The sequence below is a fragment of the Schistocerca gregaria genome, chromosome X (assembly GCF_023897955.1).
Source record: "Schistocerca gregaria isolate iqSchGreg1 chromosome X, iqSchGreg1.2, whole genome shotgun sequence".
Lineage (NCBI taxonomy): Eukaryota > Metazoa > Arthropoda > Insecta > Orthoptera > Acrididae > Schistocerca > Schistocerca gregaria.
In genome coordinates, this window is record NC_064931.1 from 330,223,588 (window position 1) to 330,247,293 (window position 23,706).

At 40.0% G+C, this 23,706-nt stretch overlaps 1 protein-coding gene across 1 annotated transcript in view; it reads left to right on the forward strand.

Moving 5' to 3' along the window:
- LOC126298871 (F-box/LRR-repeat protein 5-like) overlaps window positions 1-23,706 on the forward strand; it is a 103,819-nt gene that overhangs the window by 73,500 nt on the left and 6,613 nt on the right. Inside the window, exons 3-4 of the mRNA XM_049990386.1 lie at window positions 3,157-3,315; window positions 18,923-19,043. Coding sequence (XP_049846343.1) covers window positions 3,157-3,315; window positions 18,923-19,043 — 280 coding nt within the window. The remainder of the gene's footprint in view (window positions 1-3,156; window positions 3,316-18,922; window positions 19,044-23,706) is intronic.

The window sequence follows — 23,706 nt, forward strand, 5'->3', positions numbered from 1 at the left end:
CAATGGGGTGACAGTGAGCAGCAAGCATTCTATCTGCTCCACTTGAAAGTGTGCAGGTTTGGTTAAAGACATTTCCTGTGGCAACTTGTACTTTTTGAAGTACAGGAGAATACACACTAATAGAACTAACTAGAAACAGACCTACAAAACGTAGGAAAAAGAGATGTGTTCTAATTGGATGAGCCTTCTCCCAGAGCAATCAAAGTACCCACAGCTGCCTAAACGTCTATCATTGTCGCCATTTGTTATGACCAGGGAAAATTACTTTCATCCGGCCACAGCTGTGGGTACTTTGATTGCTCTGAGAGAAGGCTCATCAAATTAGAACACATGAAATATTAATTCCTTTTATTACCTAAATGAACAAAATATTTACTTTCCTTTGCCACAGGAGTACCTGATCATCTACAACTATCATTGACTAACAAAGCATCACTTGGTGCACTAAATAACAAACTGTTCTCTTGAGGTACAGTGTTCAACAGTAAGAACAGTAAAAGCTCGTGTGAATTTCAACTGCTCATTGGTCCTAGACAATATTTGTGATTGCTGTAGCTGAGGTTTCAAACTGGGCAGGGCTCTTGCCAGCTAGACCTATATTAACCACAGCATCACCTCTGGATGATACCACAAGTTTAGTGAGTATGAGGATGAATTGTCGAATCTTCTTAGCCATCACAGTAACCAGATCTCAATAATATTGAGCCTATGTTGTTAACTTAGGAGAGAAGGGTGTGTGATCGCTATCTACCTCCATCATCACAACCTGAATTTGCCACTATTTTGTAGGCAGAATGGTATAAGATTCCCTTGAAAACCATAAAGGACCTGTATTTATCCATTCCATGATGAGTGGAAGGTGTTTTAATGCCCACCATTTTCCTACATCATATGAGGCATGGTGATGTGTTATGTTTCTTATGTTTCTGTATTTTTGTCCAGCCCCTTTATGTAAAGGTGACAAATAATATTGTCATCCACGTGAAGTTTTTATTCAGTTTATTCAAATGGAGAGTGACATCAGCCAAGGAAGCTAGTTTCCATAGTCATTCTTCATCTAACAAGACTTCCAAAAGCTATTTTTATCATTTCTAAATCTTTCAGTGTCTCTCCTCAAGAATTGCGTGCTACTTTAAAAAACTTTTGCTCAAACAGAGGCCAGATTAAATCCGTTAGTGGGCTAGAAGCAACCTGCTGGGTGTATTTTGGAGACCCTTGGTGTAGATGGTTCCTGCAAGATATTACCTCTACTTGAACCATATATTACTTGAATTTTTGTTGTACTTGTCTGTGGAAAGTGTTTTTTAAGAGTATGTTGTGTGAACTGGAAGTAATATCCTGACACCCACACAGTAGCCTGTCACTACTTTTCTGTGAAAGTACTTAAGAGTGCATCATGTATATTAACAAATAGTTGTGAATTATGTGAATTGTTGCATAAATTTCCACTAAAGAGAGCTTCTCCATTCTCCTGGAGAAGATTTTTACAAATTTCTTAGGTTTTTTTTTAAATTATGTATATATTGTTAGGTAGTCATCAATCTCATTTCCAAATTTTTTCAGGCAATGTTAATCTACATACAACAATTTTAACTTCATACAAAAAGAGTGAAATTTGTTTGCTGTGGCAATTAGTTTAAATTTATGTGGGCTGTATTGTTATAGCTTCACCAAAAGCCTGAGCCCTTCAGTCTGCAGAATTTGCTAATTCACACTGTACATGTTTGTTAGAAGTGAAGCAGTGTATATATACTCATCATTTAGTATATAATTTAACTGTTAAGTATTGCCTACAGAATATGAATGTGGCAATAATGCAGTAGCAGTATTTTCTTATTTTACTGTGCTGCTTATAAAGGCTTGTTTCCAATTCTGCAATTTGAATCTTCAGTATGAATTGGAATTATATCAACAATATCTTAATGTTTGCATCTCACAATGTACAACATAGTCTTCCTGTATCGTGACTATCACTTATTAACAGTGCCCTGCTGAAGAAGACTACTGGAACATGTCTGAGGTGCATTGGAATGATGTATCTTGAACCTTATAATCTTTTCTTTGGTTACTAGCAGAAATTTGAAAACAATTAATCATGCGGAAACAAATGTGTTCTTCACATGTGTTGTGAATTGCACATACTTAGGTTTCCAAGAAGCTTTCACTGAGATACTGCAAAAGATATTGTGTTAATTTGTCACTGAGATGAAGATGTCTTGATGGGTAGGACAGAGCACAGTGTATCAGATACAGACACATAATCAGACACAGAGGTAACTTGATATAGTTCATTAGAAACTGTCATAAACGGCAGTACTATTCGTGTTGTATAGCAACAGCATAACAGCATTGTAACCTGCTTTTGTTTATTTATTTTTCAAATAATAGTAGTGATCAGTGGGACACTTTCATCTGAATAATTTTGCACAAGATCTCTTCAGAGCTCGACAGAATTGGAGCTTGGTGCACACATTGGCATCTGCTTCTAAATGAATAAAAAATTAAAATTGTACTTTTCAGTAAGTGGTTACATACAATTGGAGCAACTGAGAGAAACTGTTTATGAAGACATGAAATAAGTAAGTCACATGGTTTCAGGAGTGCTTAAAGTTTGGTACCATTAGAGTGCATTGGATCAGTATCAGTTTACTTGCATATTGACAAGAGGCTGCTGAACATAATTTGGATCACAATCATTATTCTTGTTGTGCCCCTCTCTGTGGAAGGAAAGAACAACATAAAATAAGGGGTGGTATTCACTTGACTGATCTTCACAATATGATGATTAGAATAATCACATTACAATAATGATAAGGGACAGCTGAAACTGCATTATAACTACTATTGAGGCATGCAGTGTAAAAATTTTCTTATACCCTTGCACATTCTGTATACCAATTTCAGATAAATGAGGTATTTTTAAATTTTGTATAAGTCATAACTGGTCAAACGGCTGTAGATGTAATACCATTGCTGTAACTTATATCCTTAGAAAACAATGAAAGGCACATTTTACAATTTTTGGAGAGATTCTGTCAGTTTTCAGTGGACGTGTCAATAAATGTCTATAGAGTTGGAATATTCTGTTATGCTTTACAGGATGCTGTATCTCTGTTAACACATTCAACAGTCTTATTTCATGTAACTTATTTACAGATGGTACCTTCATCTTGCCACGAGAGATGTGGCTTGAGATATTCCACTATTTAAGCCCAAAAGATCTCTGCAGGTGTGCCCAGGTTTGCAAATTATTCAACTCGATAGCTTATAGGCAGGAATTCTGGAAGGGATTGTACATACCATATTGGACTAAAGGTAAATATTAAACTTCCTTAATTTAAAGTGGTACAGTGTTCTTTTAAAATTTATTGTAAAATAATAGTAGCATCTGAAGCTCTTGTGAGACTCACTGGATTGCGTGCATCTGTGTGTCCTTGTATTAATACACTGATGTGCAAAACTTATGAACGAAGATAACTTTCGCATGGTGTGTCACTGCCAAGCAACATAGCTGATGAAACTTGGACCATACATAGAAAGAACTACTATAGTATAGTACAGAAGATAACTGAAAGAAATACACAATGAGACGAATAGAAATGACACTTTTATTCAAAGACAAAAATTACACTGAAGTTGTACGTACATATTCATGATGGTCTCCTTGACATTATAAAAGACGGCCCATGGTTATTAATAGAGTGCGAGATCACCATGGATAGGAATGCATGCTCTGCAAAGTGTTTTCAAACTGGCCACAAGGTTGGTAATGAGTTCTTGTTGTAGAGCATTTCATTCCTCCATCCGCATGGTTAACAACTGCTGGACAGCTGTTAGTGCATGTGGACATGCTGCAGTATGTCTCCCGAAAATGCTCGCATGTGCTTGATGGGATTTAAATCGGGGGACTGGACAAGCCAGTCCATTCACCACATAGTCTATTGTTACAAGAGCCCCTCCGCTTACAGTCTGCGTAGTTAGATTTGGTTGTGCACTGTCATTCATAAAAATTAAGTCAGGTTGAGTGGGCCCCTGAAATGATACATCTAGAGAAAGAGTACAGTGTCACAATATGTTTATCAGTGAGTATACTGTGTTCAAACATTTGGAGATCAGTACAAAAATGCAAAATTATGCCTCTCCACTACATAACATCTGGGCCACCAAGAAATCATATTCGACAATGTTCCTGGGTGCATTTTGTGTTCCCACCTCTTGCCATATGAGGGTAAGTCCCAGATTGTCGAACATGATCATTTTGGTGGTTCAGGTGTCATGTTGTGGGGAGGCATAATTTTGCTTGGGCATACCTACCACCAAATCTTTGAACACAGTATGCTCACTGGCCAATGTTATTGTGACACTTTACTTCTTTCTCATGTGTATCAAAAAGACAATCTGCCCTGGCTTCATTTTTACGGATGGCAATGCATGACCGCATTGAACAGCACAGGTGGAGGTGTGCTTGCAATGACAGGATATTCAGCGAATGAACTAGCCTGCCCATTCCTCCGACTTGAATTCCATCAAGCATGTGTGGGGTGCTTTGCGGAAATGTATTGCAGCACATCACATGCACCAATGACCATCTGGCAGTTGTCAACCACAATAGTGGTTGAAGGGAATGCCCTACTGCAAGAACTCTTCACCAGTCTTGTGGCCAGCATGCAAGTGCTTGGCCGTTCTTGGTGATCACGCATCCTATTAAGATCTGTGTCCTGTCTTTTGTGTTGCCTAGGGGACCATTTTGAAACATGTGACTTCAGTGTAATTATTGTTTTTAATTAAAAGTGTCATTTCTGTTCATCTCATTTTGTATTTCTTTAAGTTGCCTTCTTTACTATACTTGAGCAGTTCTGTGTATCTGTGGTCCAAATTTCATTGAGGTATGTTATTTAGCAGTAACATTATGTGAAAGGTACTTTCATCCTTGAGTTTGGTATACCAGTGTGTTTGTAATATCGGTAGTAGTTCAGACAGGCAATTTATTATTATTATTATTATATTAAAGTAGACTAAGCTATCTTACAGAGTCCATCAGAGAGAGAGAGAGAGAGAGAGAGAGAGAGAGAGAGAGAGAGAGACTTTTGCCTCGTGGTATTGAGTCCCAACAGCAGGGAGTAACAATCTCAGCTGAGCTGTGTAGTGGGATACAAAAGAAGAAGGGGTAGAAAGAGGAAGATGGTGTGTTGTTGACTGTGGGAATGTGCAGGGACATCATAGGGACAGGATAAGTGGGCTGCTATGTGCAGCAAAGGGAGGCTGTGGCCCAGGGAGGGGCAGAGAAGCAGGGAAGGGGGCTAGGACTGTGCAGGAGTGTGGGGGGGAGGGGGAGACAGAAGGCATGTGAGGCTGGAGTGGGAGCAGGATAGGGCATAGAGACAATTGGAGGCAGGGAATAGGGGAGGATCAGGCCAGGGGCATTGCGGGAACTAAGGATATGTCGCAGGGAGAGTTCCCTACAATGCAATTCAGAAAAGCTTGTGTTGGTAGGAAGAATCCGGATGACACAGGCTGTAAAGCAGTCATTGAATTCCTGCACACTGTTTTGAATGGCACGCTCAGTAACTAGGTAATACAGAGAGATAGCTTGTTAGTGTGCTTGCCCATGGGAATGCCTCAGTGTTGGCAGCTAAGTTGGTAGACCACATGAGTGCTTTTACAGGTGGCCCTGCCTTTAATGGCATGGGTGATACTTGTGACAGGACTTGGAGTAGTAGGTGCTAGTCAGTGGAGGTGTGGGACAGGTCTTGCTTCTGGGTCTGTTACAGGGACATGAGCTTTGGTGCAAGGGGGTTGGGAAAAAGTGCGGAGTGGGTATGGGCAAAGATATGCATAGTTTGGGTGGACAGAGGAATACTGCTGTGGAGGGGGAAGGGTACCTTACGAGAATATTTTTGTTTTCAGGGCCTGCTGAAAGATAGTTGAAACACAGGCAAAGAACACAATTCACTTGCCCCCTCCCCTTCCCCCGGTACATTTGCATTGTCCTTCCTTTCTTCTTCTTCTTATCATCACCATCATCAAATATCTCTCTCTCTCTCTCTCTCTCTCTCTCTCTCTCTCTCTGTGTGTGTGTGTGTGTGTGTGTGTGTGTGTGTGTGTGTGTGTGTGTGTGTGTGTGTGTGGGGGGGGGGGGGGGGGGGGAGGGGGGGTTACTTTTAAATGTTCTTTTCAGATGTATGGGTCTGCTGCTCAGTGTTAAGTTGCAATTTATCCTAATTCTTATTGATGGTGTTGGTTACAGGATTTTAAGTTGTTCACTATTTGTAATATCTTATTTCTGATAATAATACTACCTTCCTAAGTAAATTGCACAATTTTATTGCAGAGCTATGGAAAAACAAATATCAGAAAGTGCCACTGGTTTGTCACTCAACTTGAATTAAAGGGTGATTAGCATTTATTTGTTTAGTAATAATTAAGAGAATAACACCCCTTTCTAACAGGTAGCATCTTAAAATGTTATCTTCATTTTTAGCACTTATCTTATGATAAACATTTTGGTCTTCCCACTTTGACAATATTTAAAGAAATATTCTTCATATCCAAACTAAAAATAGTTATTTACATTCATTTTCATATGTCCATGTGTCCTAGAGTTCTCATGTAGGGAACATGTTTTAGTGAGTTTTTCACCAGAACAATGAGAGATTTTGCATCAGCTGACTTCTACGATGACCATTGTGCTGTGTGATGTCACATCAACAATATAACTAACTAAACTGAGCAGATATCTTCAAATACAATAATTTTTAACACCTTGGGTAAAATTTATGTACTGTAATGTTCTCCAGTCCCGTCAGTTTGTCATCTCAAAATAAAATTGATATTTGACGATTCTACATCAATCTAATTGTATTAAGGAGTGGGCTATTTTTTATTTTGATTTCTTCATTTATCTATGTCTATAAAAGTGTTGCTGTCAGATTTTTTGCCATGTATTGTATGGACGTTCTTGTCTCATAATTTATTTATCCATTCATTTAACCTGGAAAGATTAGGGCCATCAGACCCCCTCTTGCACCTAACCAGGCAATAGCAGGACATTGAATTGCACTAAGAGTGCAGGACAGGATGTTCCAGAGGTGAACAGCAGTGACAGTGGAAGAGTTTGCCAGTGTTTTTGTTTTATGAATCGGCATAGCTAGGATACCAGATAGGTAAGACCTTGTGTTTATATTTATGATTGAATGAAAGATGTTTAATCTCTGAGGCAAGATATTAGGGTGCTTCCACACTGAGGAGCGAGTGAAGTAGACATAGCATATGATAGTCGCATAACATGACAACAACCACCCTAACTGAGTTTATGATGTGCTGACGTAGTCATATCAAAAAATGATACAGATGTAATGCACACAAGTATTCATAATTAGCCTTAACTGTCTTGTGCTTTCACTACTTGTACCATGTCAAATTACAACACAGCAGTGGAGGTTCAGTAGAATGAGTGATTGCAAGAGTTTCTATTTCATGTCCTGTGAAAACATGTTCAGAAACATTTCGATGGCATAGCGGCAAGTCGTCTTTCATATGGTGACAGTATTCTCTGTCCAGTTTAAATGCTCATCTGAAATTACACTCCAGTTATTCACTGCTTTCTGATATGGCTTTGAGATGTCATCACGCTGAATGGCAGTTGATCATGGAATTCTTGTTCACGGACAATATATCCCAGAGCTTTGGAAACAGTAGGTAATATGTTGATTGACCAGTATTCACCAAGTGATTACGGGTTTTCTATCTTAGGAATAGGTGTGATAATGCTTCTTTTCCGTGAAGTGGGATGTATTCCATTCATGAGAGAAAAATTAAATATGTATGTTAAAACAGTTGTTAAGCTATTGGCTATGTTCTTGATCATGATTATGCTAATACTGTCATTACCTGTAGCTTCAGAAGAAATTCTCATTGTTGCTTTTCTTGTCATTTGTATTGTTGTGTGGTCTTGGTGGAAAGTGTTGTGATTAGGTATGTAGGGAGGAGACCCTTGTGGGCAATAGTTCCTTGCCACATGGAAGTTGCCTAGTGCAAAGAAAAATTCATTTACTTCATTAACGGAGACCTGACAAATAGTTTGATTTTTGTCTTTCCAACCCCAAAGCTGTGGAGGTTCTTCCACAGGGTCACAGGTGTCATATTGCTGCATACAAAGAAACAAACTCTCCTGATGTTGGCATTGCAGACTGGTTGCCTTACCTGTTTTGTAGCCTACTGTATTCTTCGGAATGTTCGGGTTTTGGATTTTCCTTGAAACGTCTATGAGCAGCATCCCTATTGTTCATTATTTGGCATAATTCTGTTGTCAGCCATGGCGCAGGAGGTTTTCTTACACAGATTGTGCATAGTGCCATTTTTTTTATATAGAACAGTGAGTTTATTATCAAGTTCATGAATTTTACCATCAATTTTGGGCACTCTGATTATGTGATGCTGTGAGGTATGTGGGCAGCAGGCTGTTAGTGTCACAATCCATATGTTTAATGTTCCTACACATTATATCATGCAATTTCAGCTTTGGGAATTGCACAGAGTAGGTCATGAATATTATACCGTGTGCTGAGAGGCCTGGAGCCAAGGTTTGGCCTGTATCTGTTACTCTCAATCTTTTTCATTGTGATCACCCCAGTAAGTTTGTGACTGTGTACCATATGGCGTGTAAGTTCCAATAAAACATGTTCATGTTGTTTCAACTAAACAAGCTTCTTAAGTTAACTATGGAGGGAGTCTCTCTCTCAACAAATCTATGTTCATGTCTCATTATGACGGTGTGTTTGTATTGACACTGTACTGACGGCCTGTAATTTCAACTGAAAGGTGATCCTTCAGCTGATTATTGGTGGCTTGTAGATGACACAAGCTAAGCACTTCAATTATTTCTATGAACATGAATTCAACCAGTCTTTCTTCAGCAGGGTTTAATGTGCTTAAGACTTTGGGTCTGAGATCAGTTCGTACATATGCCCCAACACCTCCATCTTGTTTGTTTGATCCGTCCATCATAAAAAATATATGGAAATGCCAGGTGGCTAGGGCTTCCCATCAGGTAGACTGTTCATCTGGTGCAAGTCTTTAGAGTTGATGCCACTTCGGCAACTTGCATGTCAATGGGGATGAAATGATGATGATGATAAGGACAACACAACACCCATTCCCTGAGCGGAGAAAATCTCTGACCCAGCCGGGAATCAAACCCTGGCCGTTAGGTATGACATTCCGTCGCACTGACCACTCAGCTACCAGGGATGGCAAGAAATATATATCCTGGGAGGTGAAAAGGTGCAGAGAAAATGTGTGGTTTGAGCCACATTTCAGAGAGGAAGGTTATTTGATGATTAAATTGCTGTAAGAAGATACTAAGTTCTTCATAATGTGCAGATAAAGATTGGATATTGGAATGAGAGCTAGTACGAGCTGTGACACATTCTGTTGGGCTGTTTGGTGGAGGCTGTCTCTCTCTCTCTCTGCCAGGGTTTCTGCGTGCTGTTGTGGTTCTTGCTCATGACACTGAAGCATTGTAGATTTTGAGGTGAAGATTTTCTGAGGTTAAGAGCAGTGGGAAGCAGAGTATTCATTGTGAGGAAATATGGATGAGATAGTGATGATTTTGAAAACATTTAACCTTCTACAATAAAGTACAGTTAAGGATGGGAAACACAGAGAAAAATAGGTTTAAGAACTACAAAATCAGCACAGAAAACTACAATTAAATTAGATGTTACTAAAATAGCACACACATGATTTTGTTCTTGGCAGTTTTCACCAAGAAGGTAAGCGAATGATGCATCCAGTGAAGTAGTCATTATAGTGCTAATATTACAAACAGGCAGACATCTTGGGAAAATGGTTAGTGGTAGCAGTAACTAAAATTCAGTAATACTACAGTTTAGTTTTTAATATATTTAATTTACAAGACATTGGGTACCACTGACCTGCTAAACTTGAGTGCGGTTCTTGGATGATGTATCTGCTTTTGCCAAATCAGATGTTTGATGTTCTTAAAAGTTCCTTCTCATGTTCCACAGTTGAGATACACTCAGACTCTCAACTTTCACAAGTGTGTACAGGCACTATACTGTTCAGTTAAACACAGTTCTGGTGGCCTGGCTAAAGTTTTGTTTAAGCAGACACCCCAAAAAGCATGCCATTTTTTTAAAAAAAATGCTACAAATCAGATAGAAAAATATCAATGTGTGAACTGGGAGTCTCACCTTCCATAACTAAATAAAATGTAAAACTTAATAACAAGGTCATAAATAATCGTTGCTCCCACTTGTGGCAGTGCATCAGATCCATACAGTATTATGCTGCAACTGCATGCCTGCCTGCTTCTCTTGCTCACACAGTGACAAGAATACATAATATTCAAACTGAATTAAGTATTTGGTAAATTTCATTATTGTCAAACTGTTTTGTTGGTATGTTACTTCCTCATGCAAAGGAAGTTGTCTGCACCAGTGTGTCCTGTTAAACCATGTAGTGAAAGCTCCATAGCAGAAATCATCTTGGAAAGGTTATTAAAGAATGCTTCATAGACACACAGCTGTTCCCTGGTACTCAGAATTATGCCTGTAGATGCTTTATTTCGCATTATGATAGAGGAAAGATTCATATGGAGTTATACTGGTTGTAAAATGGATGTAGATGTGCCTGAATGTAAAATTTCTTGAGAAATGCTTTGTTTTATGGATGGCATATAAGCAAGAGTGCTTATATGGTGGAATGAGATGTTATTGATATCCACATTAACTTTTCCTGTATTTTTTGAAATTTTTAAGAGGACTTGTTTTAAAAAGCCTTTTCTTCAAGTGAAAGAAAAGTCACCGAGTGGAAATCATGGCTATAAGGACGAGTATATTGTCTTGAGCGTAGTGTCATGCTCCATGAAACAGGAAAGCAATATCAAGGATATAATAACATCTGCTTTGATGGTATGAAAATAAAGGCCAAGAATACAATAAGAAGAGCAACACAATAGGTACAAAGGTACTGGCACAGATACTAAAGAAACAGTGGATCACAGTAAGGTCAATCTGGCACTAAGCTCAGAGATCACTTGTTGGAGATTAAGTTTACAGAGAAAACACAGACAGTATGCTCCCTTTGGCACTAAACACTACCTGGAGCCAAGTTGAGAATGAGCACTTATTAGACACTAAGTTCAGCAATGATCAGTGCCTGGATGAAAAGTTTGTGGCCTGTAAGTCTGAGTTCTGGGTTAGGTTCAACCAGATAGTACTTGAGTTTGGGGCCGACAACTGGAACATCCAATTCTGAATAATGTCACTAATGATGAACACACTGTGCTGCTGTAGAAGCTAACATTCCTGAGTATCAGCAGGCATGAGAGTCTGTAGGAAGAAAGAAAGGTGACTTCTGACAGTTGCATTTGTCCCTAACAATGGACTTGGAGAGCAGTCCTGTTTAATGGGATGAGTAGCACCCATTGCTCGGACCAGGAGAGGCTCTTGAAGTTTAACAGACTTGTGCTGTCCTGACGACAGCTTATTTAGAAACCTGTGGCAGCATACTGTTGTAACTATTTCCCTGTCACGTGGCACATGGATGTGAGCAGGTTCCTTGTTGGCAGCACCCTCTGCAGGCACTGGTTTCACCTCCTGGTGGTCGGTCTTGATGGCATCATGTCATTCTTTTAATGCTGGGGTGTGCGGGGGCAGTGGCAGCTGCCCATGTCATGGAGTTACCCGAATGGTGTCTGATTTACCAAATGAGAACCTCCAACATGGCAGTGAGTGTTTGTTTGGATCCCACCCAAGCTTCATCTGTCAATATACTTAGTCCCTACCCAAGTTAATTTTTGACACTGTCATGCAGACAGTACCCAATAAGTTGGCTGCTTGATAACACTACATCAAATGTTATCTGTGAAAGTTCTGTAGCACATTGACTCGTTGGGAAGCAACAGTTCTCTCGCATCATTCATTCACATTCTCAGTAGAATCTCTTAATGGAACATTAGGCGTACTACTCATTTTCTCAATGTACATGTTTCCATGGTTTACTCTAGATGTATGACAGTGCCATTGATCAAGATCCTGTTTCAGATGTTCCTCTTGTCCGCCTTCTTTGCACACCACGGAGCTGGAAGTTTTGCAACATTACTCATAATAGATGCCTAGAGGCTAAGTTGAGCTTGTTGAGGTGGTAGAATATACTGTCAGGGTTGATGTAAGACTCCCAGTTGCCTCGAAAAAGGCCTTTGTAGTTCTGTTGTTGACCACAGGTAACCACAAGGCAGAAGGTTCCAATGATGTCACTGCCTGTACATAAGTTCAGCAGGCAACTGAACAAGGTACACAGGCCAGAGTGTCCCATTTACGATTGGAGAGAGAGCAGAATGTAGTGAACTGTGCTGAGAATGCAGGTTTCCTTCTACCTCTGTTAAACAGGTAGCTGTGAGTAGTGATTGCTATTTGTTGTCAAAAGAATATTGAGAAAGAAGATTCTAATATATTTGTTAGAATATTCCACACAAGTATCACAATTACCATATTAACAATATGGTACAGTGTCGAACACTTTTTAGGAGCAAGGTATTATGTTCATGAAGGACACGAAGTTTGATGCCTATGCTGGAACAGGTTTGGCTGATAAAACACAATAGATTACACTTGCCAGTGAGTATTCAACAAAAGTGAAAGTAACATAGTGTGCCCCCAAGGAAGTGTGATATGACTAAGAGTGTACTACCCTCATATCTACCTTACATTCAGGGGAAGGAGTAACTGAAAATAAGTCTTGTGAAAATAAAAAAATACTGTGAAATAAAAACAAAACAACAATTAAAATAAAGGCATTTTGTTCAGAAGTACACATCTGTGGGATCAAAAATTGCTGTTGTGTAACATTCAGTACCATAATGCTCCACAGTATACATTGAATACGCTTGTGCCTTCTTAGGCATTCTGTGCACAAAATGCTCAATACATTACTACTGAAGCCTGCCCTACTCTTTGATGGCAGCCTTTCTCAGTATATCGTGGGATCATGCGTTGCAGTTTCCAATTGAAAAATAATAACCACAAAAAGATAAAAGAACCCAGTAGTATCCATTACAAAATTGGGGGGTAAAATTATAGGGCCTGTCATATTTCTTAAATATCTAGGGGTAAAACACTTAGGTATGCCTCATAATATCATGTTGGACCTCATTTTTCCCAATGTAGTGTAGCAACTTTATGTGGCATGGACTCAGCAAGTCGTTGGAAGTCCCATGCAGAAATATTGAGTGATGCTGCCTCTCTATAGCTGTCTCTAATTGCGAAGGTGTTGCCAGTGTGGGGAGCTGTGCACAAACTGACCACACAGTTATGTCCGATAAATATTTAGTGGGATTCATGTTCGTTGCTGAGGGTGGCCAGGGTGGTCAAATCATTCACTTGAATTGTCCAGAATGTTCTTCAAATGAATCGTAAACAATTGCAGCCCAGTGACATGGCACATTGTCATCCATAAAAATTCCACCATTGTTTGCTAACATAAAGTCCATGAATAGTTGCAAATGGTCTCCAAGCAGCCAAACATAACCACTTCCAGTCAACAATTGGTTCGGTTGGTTGAGAGGACCCAGTACATCCCATGTAAACAGAGACCACACCAGCCTGCATAGTGCCTAGTTGACTTGGCTCCATGGCTCCATAGAGTCTGTGACACACTCACAACTTATAAGCTCTTACAAACTCAAATCAGGACTCATCTGACCAGGCCACAGTTTTCCAATCATCTAGGGTCCAACCAATGTGGTCACAAGCCCAAAAGAGGCACTGCAGTCAATGCCATGCTGTTAGCAAAAGTACTCACACCAGTTGTCTGCTGCCAGAGCCCATTAATGCCAAATTTCACTGCAATGTGGTAACGAATACATGTGTTGTAAGGCCCACGTCGATTTCTCTGCTCCTAGTCATTAAGTGAAGGCCATCAGCCACTGCATTGTCTGTCGTGAGAGGTATTTGGTATTCTCAGCACAATCTTGACACTGTTGTTCTCAGAATATTGAATTCCCTAAAGATTTCCAAAGTGGAATGTCCCATGTGTCTAGCTCCAACTACCTTTCTGCATTCAGAGTCTGTTAATTTGACAGCTCCACCAAGTACTGCCCTTTTCTACCTTGTGTTTGTGATCCTACCGCCATCTGAATATCTGCATATCGCTATCCCATTACTTTTGTCACCTCAGTTTACTACGAAGCAATGTATGTTGCAAAGTAGTAGGTTGTACTGAAAAATAAATGTTCAGAAAAATGTTTGGTACATTGAACTGTTTCAGAATTAATTAGCACAGAAGTTAGCCATTCAAACCAGTGTCTTTACAAATTAAAGTGGCTTGCCAAATACAGTTAGTGTCAGTTGTTCTTATAGCGCAGATGATAGTGCATTAAGGATGGATAGCGCACGAGACTGCTCAGCCTTTGGCTAGAGTTCAGTCCTTACTACTGTCCCTTGTCCAATTTTTGTATCACTCTCTTGTTGGGTTTTAGGAATCAAAATTAAGAACATGTTCGGTGACACCATCACTGGTGGGCTGCTTGAATTTGTGCATACAATGGCCTGCAAAATGGCACAGTGTATTGAGTTTCTTTTCTGAACAATTACTCATCAGCACAGCCTACCCTGCAACACCCTTGCAAGCTTTTCTAACTGTTTCTGACCACCTTGTGTAATGGAATGAACTGTTTAAAACACATAATAGGAAAGACAAATGGAAGACATCTTTGTGGAGAGGATTCTGGAAAACAGCAGTGCCTCTGTAAAAGAGATAGTGTACAAGACGCCAGTGTAACAGAGATGATTAGGTAATGTTAATTTGGAATCTAGGGAAGAAATTGACGTTGTTCTCATGTGGAAACACTCAGAGAACTACTACTCAGGGAAGACTATGCAACAGCCCTAGTGGCTCCACTGTATGTCTCAATTTGGAACAATGAGAGTAGAAAAGAAAGATCAAGGCACGTACTGAGGTATATACATAACAAACTATTTTTCCCTCTTAATATATAAATGGAGTAGGACAGATAGTTACAAATATATGTACAAAGTATCCTCTGCCAACGATGGTTCAGTGGCTTGCAAAATATAGATATACTGAAACATTTATTGTGAAGGTCTTGGAGAAGGTTGCCAGTTCAATCCTAAGAGAAGAGTATAGTGTCTAACAGGCCCCGTGAGCCTTCAGAGGTGGATAACAACACAATCATTTTCAAACCTTCCAGAATTATCATCATGCCAATGGCTTTGTGGAAATTGTTGCTGTGATTACAAATGGTTTTAATATTTATAAGGCAAATTTTTGTTTTAGGCTGGATGTTTCAAACATCATCAGCTTCAGTTTCCTGTTGTATAAGAATTAAGGTATCATTCAAAATCCTGTTTATGAATCGCTGGAAAGAATCACACTTAGAGTATTGGTGGATAATACACCTGTGGAAAGACGTCTACCCATGAAAATACATTACATTGTTTTGGTATTGTACATAACTGCCAACTGCTGTGCTTGGGGAAATTAATATCATGTGTGTTTTCCAGTGGCACTGTCATTTTACTTTGTAAGTTATTCCATTTTTGTCAGTTTGTTTAAAATTGTTCTAACAGAAGTTAAACTGATGAACAGAATTGCTGTCTGCAAAGTGCTGATCTCTCTTTTCTTTTTTTTACCTATGTATATTGACCTTTCGATTGGAATCCTGTAACAAACTTTCCAATATTCCTGATTATAGCAACCACATATAACATCTTTACTTTTAGCATGTTGTTCAAAAAATCCAGAAACTTAATCTCTCTAACTATGTCTGAAAGACAGCCACTACATGTATAATTAAGGTGATGACGGCCAGTGATCTCTCCAGTGCAGCTGCACAACAAGCTTGAACTCTTACGGTAATCAGTGAGATAGTGCGTCCAATGAGGCTAATGAGCAGGGGTGCTACATAATAGTGTGTCGTATAAGTTGAGAATTTGGATCTGATGGGAACCATACTATGCTAGTCAATGCAGCTGTGGCGACGATAGTGTTCAGATGGGGTAATGGTCAGCATACCTGCCTAGTAAACAGCAGACCCAGGTTTGAATCCCAGTCCGGCACAAATTTTCAACTTGCCCTATTGATACAAATCAATGCCCACTGGCAGCCGATGTCTTTAATTTCTTCATGCCTCTTTATAGCAAAAATTATGAAACACAAAAGTTCTCAATCCATTTCTTGGCTCACATTGTGTCTTACATCGATGAGTTGCCATTCCACAGATCGTAGTAAATTATAGCATGCATAAAATAAGTTTGCTTTGTGACTGATAGGCGTCATTGGTGCCAGCTTGGGTACGGCATTGACGTGTCACTCTTACCCCTCTACCTGTAACTACCCATGCTTGTCATATACCTACAAAATGGGCAACACAGTGAATACATGGAGCCTGAGAATGAATTGCGGATAGCTAACACTTGATCCCACTTGACTTGCTGAAGTATCAATTGCAAAGTTATTTTCATTGAAGTATAGACATTACATCACCTTTTGTCATGTCAGAATGAAAACTAGCACCAAACTCTAATAGTTGAACAATAACCCATATCATTCAAGAGTCTAATTACATACTTAAATAAGGAGAATTGTACACCAATCTGTGTTAGACAACTCTCCTTCCCCCCCCCCCCCCCCCGCCCCCCCCCTCCTCTCTCTCTCTCTCTCTCTCTCTCTCTCTCTCTCTCTCTCTCTCTCTCTCTAAATTATATAGGGCTCACTTGACTGATTTTTCTAATTCTTTTGTCCAAGTATAGTATCTGATATATCACACTGTTATCCAAAATTGTGAGTATTGCGTATGATAGTGCAAGACATTGTAGTCAGTACATAATAGCTTCATATTTTGGGGGCAGAAGTATTTATTTATGGAGTTTGTCCTTAAGTGATTAATAAAATTATTTTGTGTGGTTAAACTACACGGAAGAGCCAAAGAAACTGGTACATCTGCCTAACATCGTGTAGGGCCGCCGCGAGTACACAGAACTGTTGCAACACAATGTGGCATGGACTCAGACTAATGTCTGAAGTAGTGCTGAAGGGAATTCACACCATGAATCCTGCAGGGCTGGGCTGTCCATAAATCCATAAAGTATGAGGGGATGGAGATATCTTATGAACAGTACGTTGCAAAGCATCCTAGACATGCTCAATAATGTTCATGTCTGGGGAGTTTGGTGGCCAGCAGTAGTGTTCAAACTCTGAAGAGTGTTCTTGGAGCCATTCTGTAGCAATTCTGGATATGTGGGGTGTCACAGTGTCCTCCTAGAACTGCCCAAGTCTGGCAGAATGCTGCCCTGACCCACCAAGTTAGACTGTTTATGTGGTCATTACGCTCTCCAGATCTCTCACCCATTGGAAGTATCTGGTAATGGGGTGCCTAGATACTGGCTTGCCACCAATCTGCACTATGACTGATGCACCCTGCTATGCAGTTGCTCCAGCAAGAAATTCCACTCCCGTAACTGTCATCCAAACTCCAAAATCCAGGTGATCAGGCAGGATGCTTACGTAAGTGTCACCTGTTGCATTCGTATCTAGATGTATCAGGGGTCCCATATCACTCCAACTGCACTCACCCCACACTATTACAAAGCCTCCACCAGCTTGAACAGTCCCCTGCTGACATGCAGGGTCCATGGATTTATGAGGCTGTTTCCATACCCGTACACATCAATCAGTTACATACAATTTGAAATGAGACTCGTCGGACCAGGCAATATGTTTCCAGTCATCAACTGTCCAATGTCGGGGTTGACGGTTCCAGGCGAGGCATAAAGCTTTGTGTTGTGTAGTCATCAATGGCACACGAGTGGGCCTTCATCTCCGAAAGCCCATATCGCTGTTGTTTCATTGAATGGTTTGCACACTGGCAATTGTTGATGGTGCAGAATTGAAATCTGTGTCAGTTTACAAAAGGGTTGCACTTCTGTAATTTTGAATGATTCTCTTCAGTCGTCATTGGTCCCGTTCTTGCAGGATTTATTTCTGGCTGCAGTGATGTCAGAGATTTGGTGTTTTACTGGATTCCTCATATTCCAGATACACTCGTGAAATGGTCATACGGGAAAATCCCCACTTCATCACTATGTCAGAGATGCTGTGTCCCATTGCTCGTCCACTGACTATAACACCACGTTCAAACTCGCTTAAATCTTGATAACCTGCCATTGTAGCAGCAGTAACTGATCTAACAACTGCGCCAGACACTTGTCTTATATAGGCATTGCCAACCACATCGCTGTATTCTGCCTGTTTACATATCTCTGTGTTTAAATGAACATGTCTATACCAGTTTTTTTGGTGCTTCCGTGTATGACTAATGCCAACTGTAATTGTGCTAGCTGAGGGGAATTCTCATATGAAAGTTGTGGAAACCTAACCTTGAATAATTGACTATGATTTCTCATTGTTCTCATGTTTATAGACTACCCTTTTCATGCAGTATTGTGATTTGGCCATCATAGAACTTTCTCATTTAGTAGTAGTTCATGTGTCATTTACGATCTGCATTTATTCTATCCATTACTTTGAGATTCATCATAATGTATCGTGTTAAGAAAAAAAAAAAACTGAATCATCTCTAGTTTTGTTTGGATGCCATTTGTTAGATCATAGTAGCATTTTGCATTCACAGGACCAAACTTGTAAGTAAAATTTGCAGCATATTCAAACCATACCAGTGAATGGATCTTGAACACTAATCTATCAGTTGGATGGGAACCTCATATGAATAAATTACTTTGTAATGAATAATAGAGTATGGGACTGAAGATAACTTAAATGCTTCCCAATTTCTTTTCATCCATTCAAATGCATTAGGACAACATTGTATTCCAGAAACAAATTTTATACACATATTTTAGCTGTTCTGTCCCATTTCCAGGCCTATGGGAGTTTAAAGAAGCACACCGTGATGTTGAATCTGGACGGCTTCCATGTTATCATACACATCCAGCAGAAAGGCAGCTCTGTGATGATGAAATGGAGTTCTATGTGATTCATGGGTGTGTTCTTGTAGTTATTTCTCATATTACCTCATTATCTACTTTATTCAGATTCTCAGTAGTTGTTTTGGATCAAGTAAATGAACACTTTCAGGCATCCAAAGTGAATAGTTAAAGTGTGTCTTGAAAGAGTGTGATATGCTACTGCTTTCGTGTAATATATTTATAGTTACTGTGAAGGATATTTTTGGTAGCACAACAGTGCATAGTGTGTGATAAGTCAATTATTTTCAGGATCAGAGGTTTTTTTACCAGGTATTATTTCACTTGTTTGCTTCAGATGCATCCAAAGTTATAAAACAGTTAATTAAATATTATATCTGAAGTCAATATAAAATATACATTACAAGAAAATAAACTGTTGCTGCTGCAACTCATTGACAGTGTTCTGAAAATGAAATACATTCTCTTCACTGCTGCTTTTTACATCATACTGAAGGAGAAATTACGCCACTAGCCATTGCATTAATAGTATACTAATGCCAATAATAGAATCATGTATTGAAACATAGTGTTATTCATTTTACTGCTTCCCCCCCCCCTCTTTTTATATACAAAAAAAGTCATTACAAACTAAAGTTGATATGCTGCCCTGCCACACACAGACATTTTGAGTTTCGTTTCGAAGAAAGGCAGAACATGTAATCAGTACTGAGTAGTAGCAAGTACACGAATAAACTTTTGTCATATAAGCTCAGAATTAGACCACAGTCCATCATGAAGTAACATGACTTGTCAACTACTCCCCCCTCCCCCCTCCACCCGTCTGCCTTTCTTACTCCCCCCCCAAGTTGCATCTTGGGATGCTGTTGACTGTTAGCTATGTTTTATAACCCTGTATAGCACTAATAATGAATAACTTTCCATGTGTTGCAGTGAGAAACCATATCCTCTAAAATTAAGACTAGATCAGTCAATGTGTGTGTAACCAACTGTGTGGCATTTACATTGCGGATTGGAATATCATGGCATACACATTCTCACTGAGCCTTAGGCAATGTATTTTTCCACAGGGACAGTATATACACTGTTGAGAAATAAATTCTTGGTATGAAATAGACCTGTGGTGTGGTAAAAAAAAAAAGGGCTGAATTTTTATGTAATGTGGTGTGGCCTGTTTAATATCGTTTGGGAAGAAATCAAATACAGATACATTTAACAAGATTTGGTCATAGAAAATCTATAACATGTAGAGTTAATTATGTACAGCACTGATGCAAATTAAATGCATTACCTAAATTTTTCCACAGGCGTTGGGAATACACAGAAGAAGAAATATTACATCAGAAATTATGTGAAATCAGACCTTTAGTACTGTAGACCTATTCCAAGAAGATGAAAGTACTTCTCTGCAAATAGGATATACTGTTATTATCTATATTTATAGTGCATATCCCTCCTTCATGAAGATACAGGTAATTTCACACAGTATATGTGACTGTGTTTTGGATTTAAATCAAGGAGGGTTATTTCAGATAGCAGGTATGATGAAACTGGTGTTAACATTTGCTGTTATCCCTCCCATATGGGACTGCTGTGATTTCTGCTGATGATGACGACTACAGTGGTGATATATGTATTATATCATTGTCATTGTTGTCTATTACTGCTTCGTAGAAAGATGAAAAACTGATTGTTCAGTCTGTGCAATTTTGGCAACATGAACACTGAGTTTTCTATATTACTAAACTAGCTGAGGAACCTGGCTTTACCTGGATATTTATTTGCATGCGTTGAATTTATTTTGATGTGTAAAGCTTCTTTGTATGATTGGGGACATGAACAAAAAGCATGTTCACATCAACTAACATGGAAGAGAGCTACATAGAGCCAGCCATGCGAAAAACAAGAGACACTGAGGCCCACTCTCACAAAATTTAGCATCTGGCCTTCTGCTTTGTTTATGGTCATTGCATAAGGTCACTGAGAATCGTACACACTTAAAGCCGTATGGTGAACTGTTAGGAACAAGTGGGATACAGGAAATAAAAACTCACTCACCTGTGCCATCTTCCCTCAGAATTTCCACTTTTGTGATGTCGCGTTGGAGAGAATTAACTTCAAGCATCTGTGAGTGAAGGCTTCTTGAGGAGTGATTTAATGCATGTTGCTCTCTAGAGTTACGTTACACCTCACTTTAGTAGTAGTTTCCAAATAGCAAGTTAAAACCTGATGTTCTCGAGCCACAGAAAGTCTCGCAGCACAATCTTCATTGGATTCTTGAGATCACAGTCCTCAGTTCGGGTGTATTCAGATAGACCTGTTTCCCTAGGCACTTTAATAAATAAGCAAAATGAAATCAGAATTTAATGAGTAGGTCCACAAATCGCAAAGCAAACTTAATACATTTGTTTCTTCCTAGCAAAGAATATAAATAAAATGTATCTAAAGGTGCAAAGCAATGTTGTTATTTTTTTAATATACAGAGTGAAATAACTCTGTACATCCTAGCCAAGTAAATTCGCTGTTTGCACTCATAAAGTTAAGATTATGGCGCTTAATTCTGCCACTGATGTAAACTTCCGAAAATACATCTGTCACCGAGTTAAAAAACACTGTCAGTGCCATCTAATGGTTCTTCGGTATACTGCGCTACGGTGATTAAACTTCCGAACTAGTAAGCTGAGCAGTTGATCTTGGAAAAAATTTGAAACTATCTTTTTTCCATCTTCGTATTTTGATGAACTAAAGCCTGTACACTGATTGGCCAGAACACTATAAACACTGACCTACTATCAATATAGATCCGTCCAGGCAATAACAGCATCACCTGGCAAGGAATGACTGCTAATCAAGTGCACACATAGTGCATGTAGTACTTGTGAACATGCTGTCCATGTGTAGAATGGGAATCTATCTGCGTTTGACCAATGGCAGATTTGTGATGGCCCGAGGGCTCAGAAAGAGCAGTTCAGAAACTGCACAACTTGTCTGGTATTCAAAGGTGCTGTGGTGAGTTTCTTCAACACATGGCAAAACCAAGGTAAAACAATGTCCAGACATTTTGCGGCTAGGTGGCCACACCTCATTACAGATGTCAAATGTTGTTGGGTGGCCAGATGGATAAAACAGGACAGGCAGCATTTTATGGCGAAAATAACATCAGTCTTTAATGCTGGGCGGAATATAAGTGCGTCTGAACACACAGTGCACCAAACACTCCTAATGATGTGCCTCCACAGCTGGAGACCCAAGCATGTGCCAGTGTTAACCACACAACATCGGCAACTATGACTGAAATGATGGACACGTGACCATCAGCACTGGATGTTGGTACAGTGGCAGGGCATTTTATGGTCTGTGACTCCTGATACCTACATCAGGCCAATGAAAGGTGTGAATCCGTCATCTTCCAGGGGAACGGCTTGTTGACACCTCTGTTGTGGGACAGACAAGCTGGTGACGGCTCCATTATACTCTGGGGGTACATTCACGTGGGCATTCATGCCTCCAGTGGAGCTCGTGCAAGACACCATGATGGGCACTGCTTGCAAGCCATGTACACCCCTTTGTGATGATCATATTTCCTAATGGCACTGGCATTTTTCAGCCAGATAATGTGCCATGTCACAAGGCCAGGAGTGGGATGGAATGCTCCAAGGAACACAGTGATGAGTTCCAATTGATGTGCTGACGACTCCTCCTCCCCCCCCCCCTCCCCCCCCCCCTCCCAACACACCAGATCTGAAACCGATTGAACACACCTAAGATGTGATTGAATGTGGCATCAGAGCTCATCGCCCCCCACCTCTTTCCATGGAATTCATGGGAATTAGGTGACGTGTGCAGATGTGTGCCAACTCCCTCCAGTGACTTAGCAGGGCCTGAGCTAGATCAGCTATGCTCGAGTTACCTGTGAAAACCCCGTGAAAATTCATCTAGCAGATTTGGAGACTAACGTGTTCAGACAGACGTGATGGTTCTACAGTTTCTTTATTAATAGAGATTTCATTCTACACCCCCAAAAACATGCATTTTTCACATTAGGTGCATTGTGCTGCCACCTAATACCAGGTACTCCATATCAGCAACCTCAGTATTCATTAGACATTGTGAGAGAGCAGAGTGGGGTGCTCTGCGGAAATCATGGACTTGGTGGGGGGGGGGGGGGGGGGGGGGGGGAGGCGGCAGGTGATTAGGTGTCACTTGTGTCGCACATCTAAACACGAGATTACAGCACTCATAAACATTCCATGGGGCACTGTTTCTGATGTGATATTGAAGTGGAACCGTGAAGGGACACGTTCAGCACAAAATTGTACAGTCCGACCTTGTGTGTTCACTGACAGAGACTGCCGACAGTTAAAGAGGGCCGTAATGTGTAACAGGCAGACATCTATCCAGACCATCATGCAGGAAAACCACATTTCATCAGGATTCACCTCAAGTACTGTGGCAGTTAGGCGGGAGGTGAGAAAACTTGGATTTCGTGGTCAAGCGGCTGCTCATAAGCCACACGCCATGCAATTAAATGCCAAATGACACCTCACCTGATGTAAGGAGCGTAAACATTGGACAATTGAACAGTGGAAAAATTTTGTACGGAGTGATGAATCATGGTACACAATGTGGCAATCCAATGTCAGGGTGTGGGTATGGCGAATGCCCGGTGAAAATCATCTGGCAGCATTTGTAGTGCCAACAGTAAAATTCAGAAGCAGTG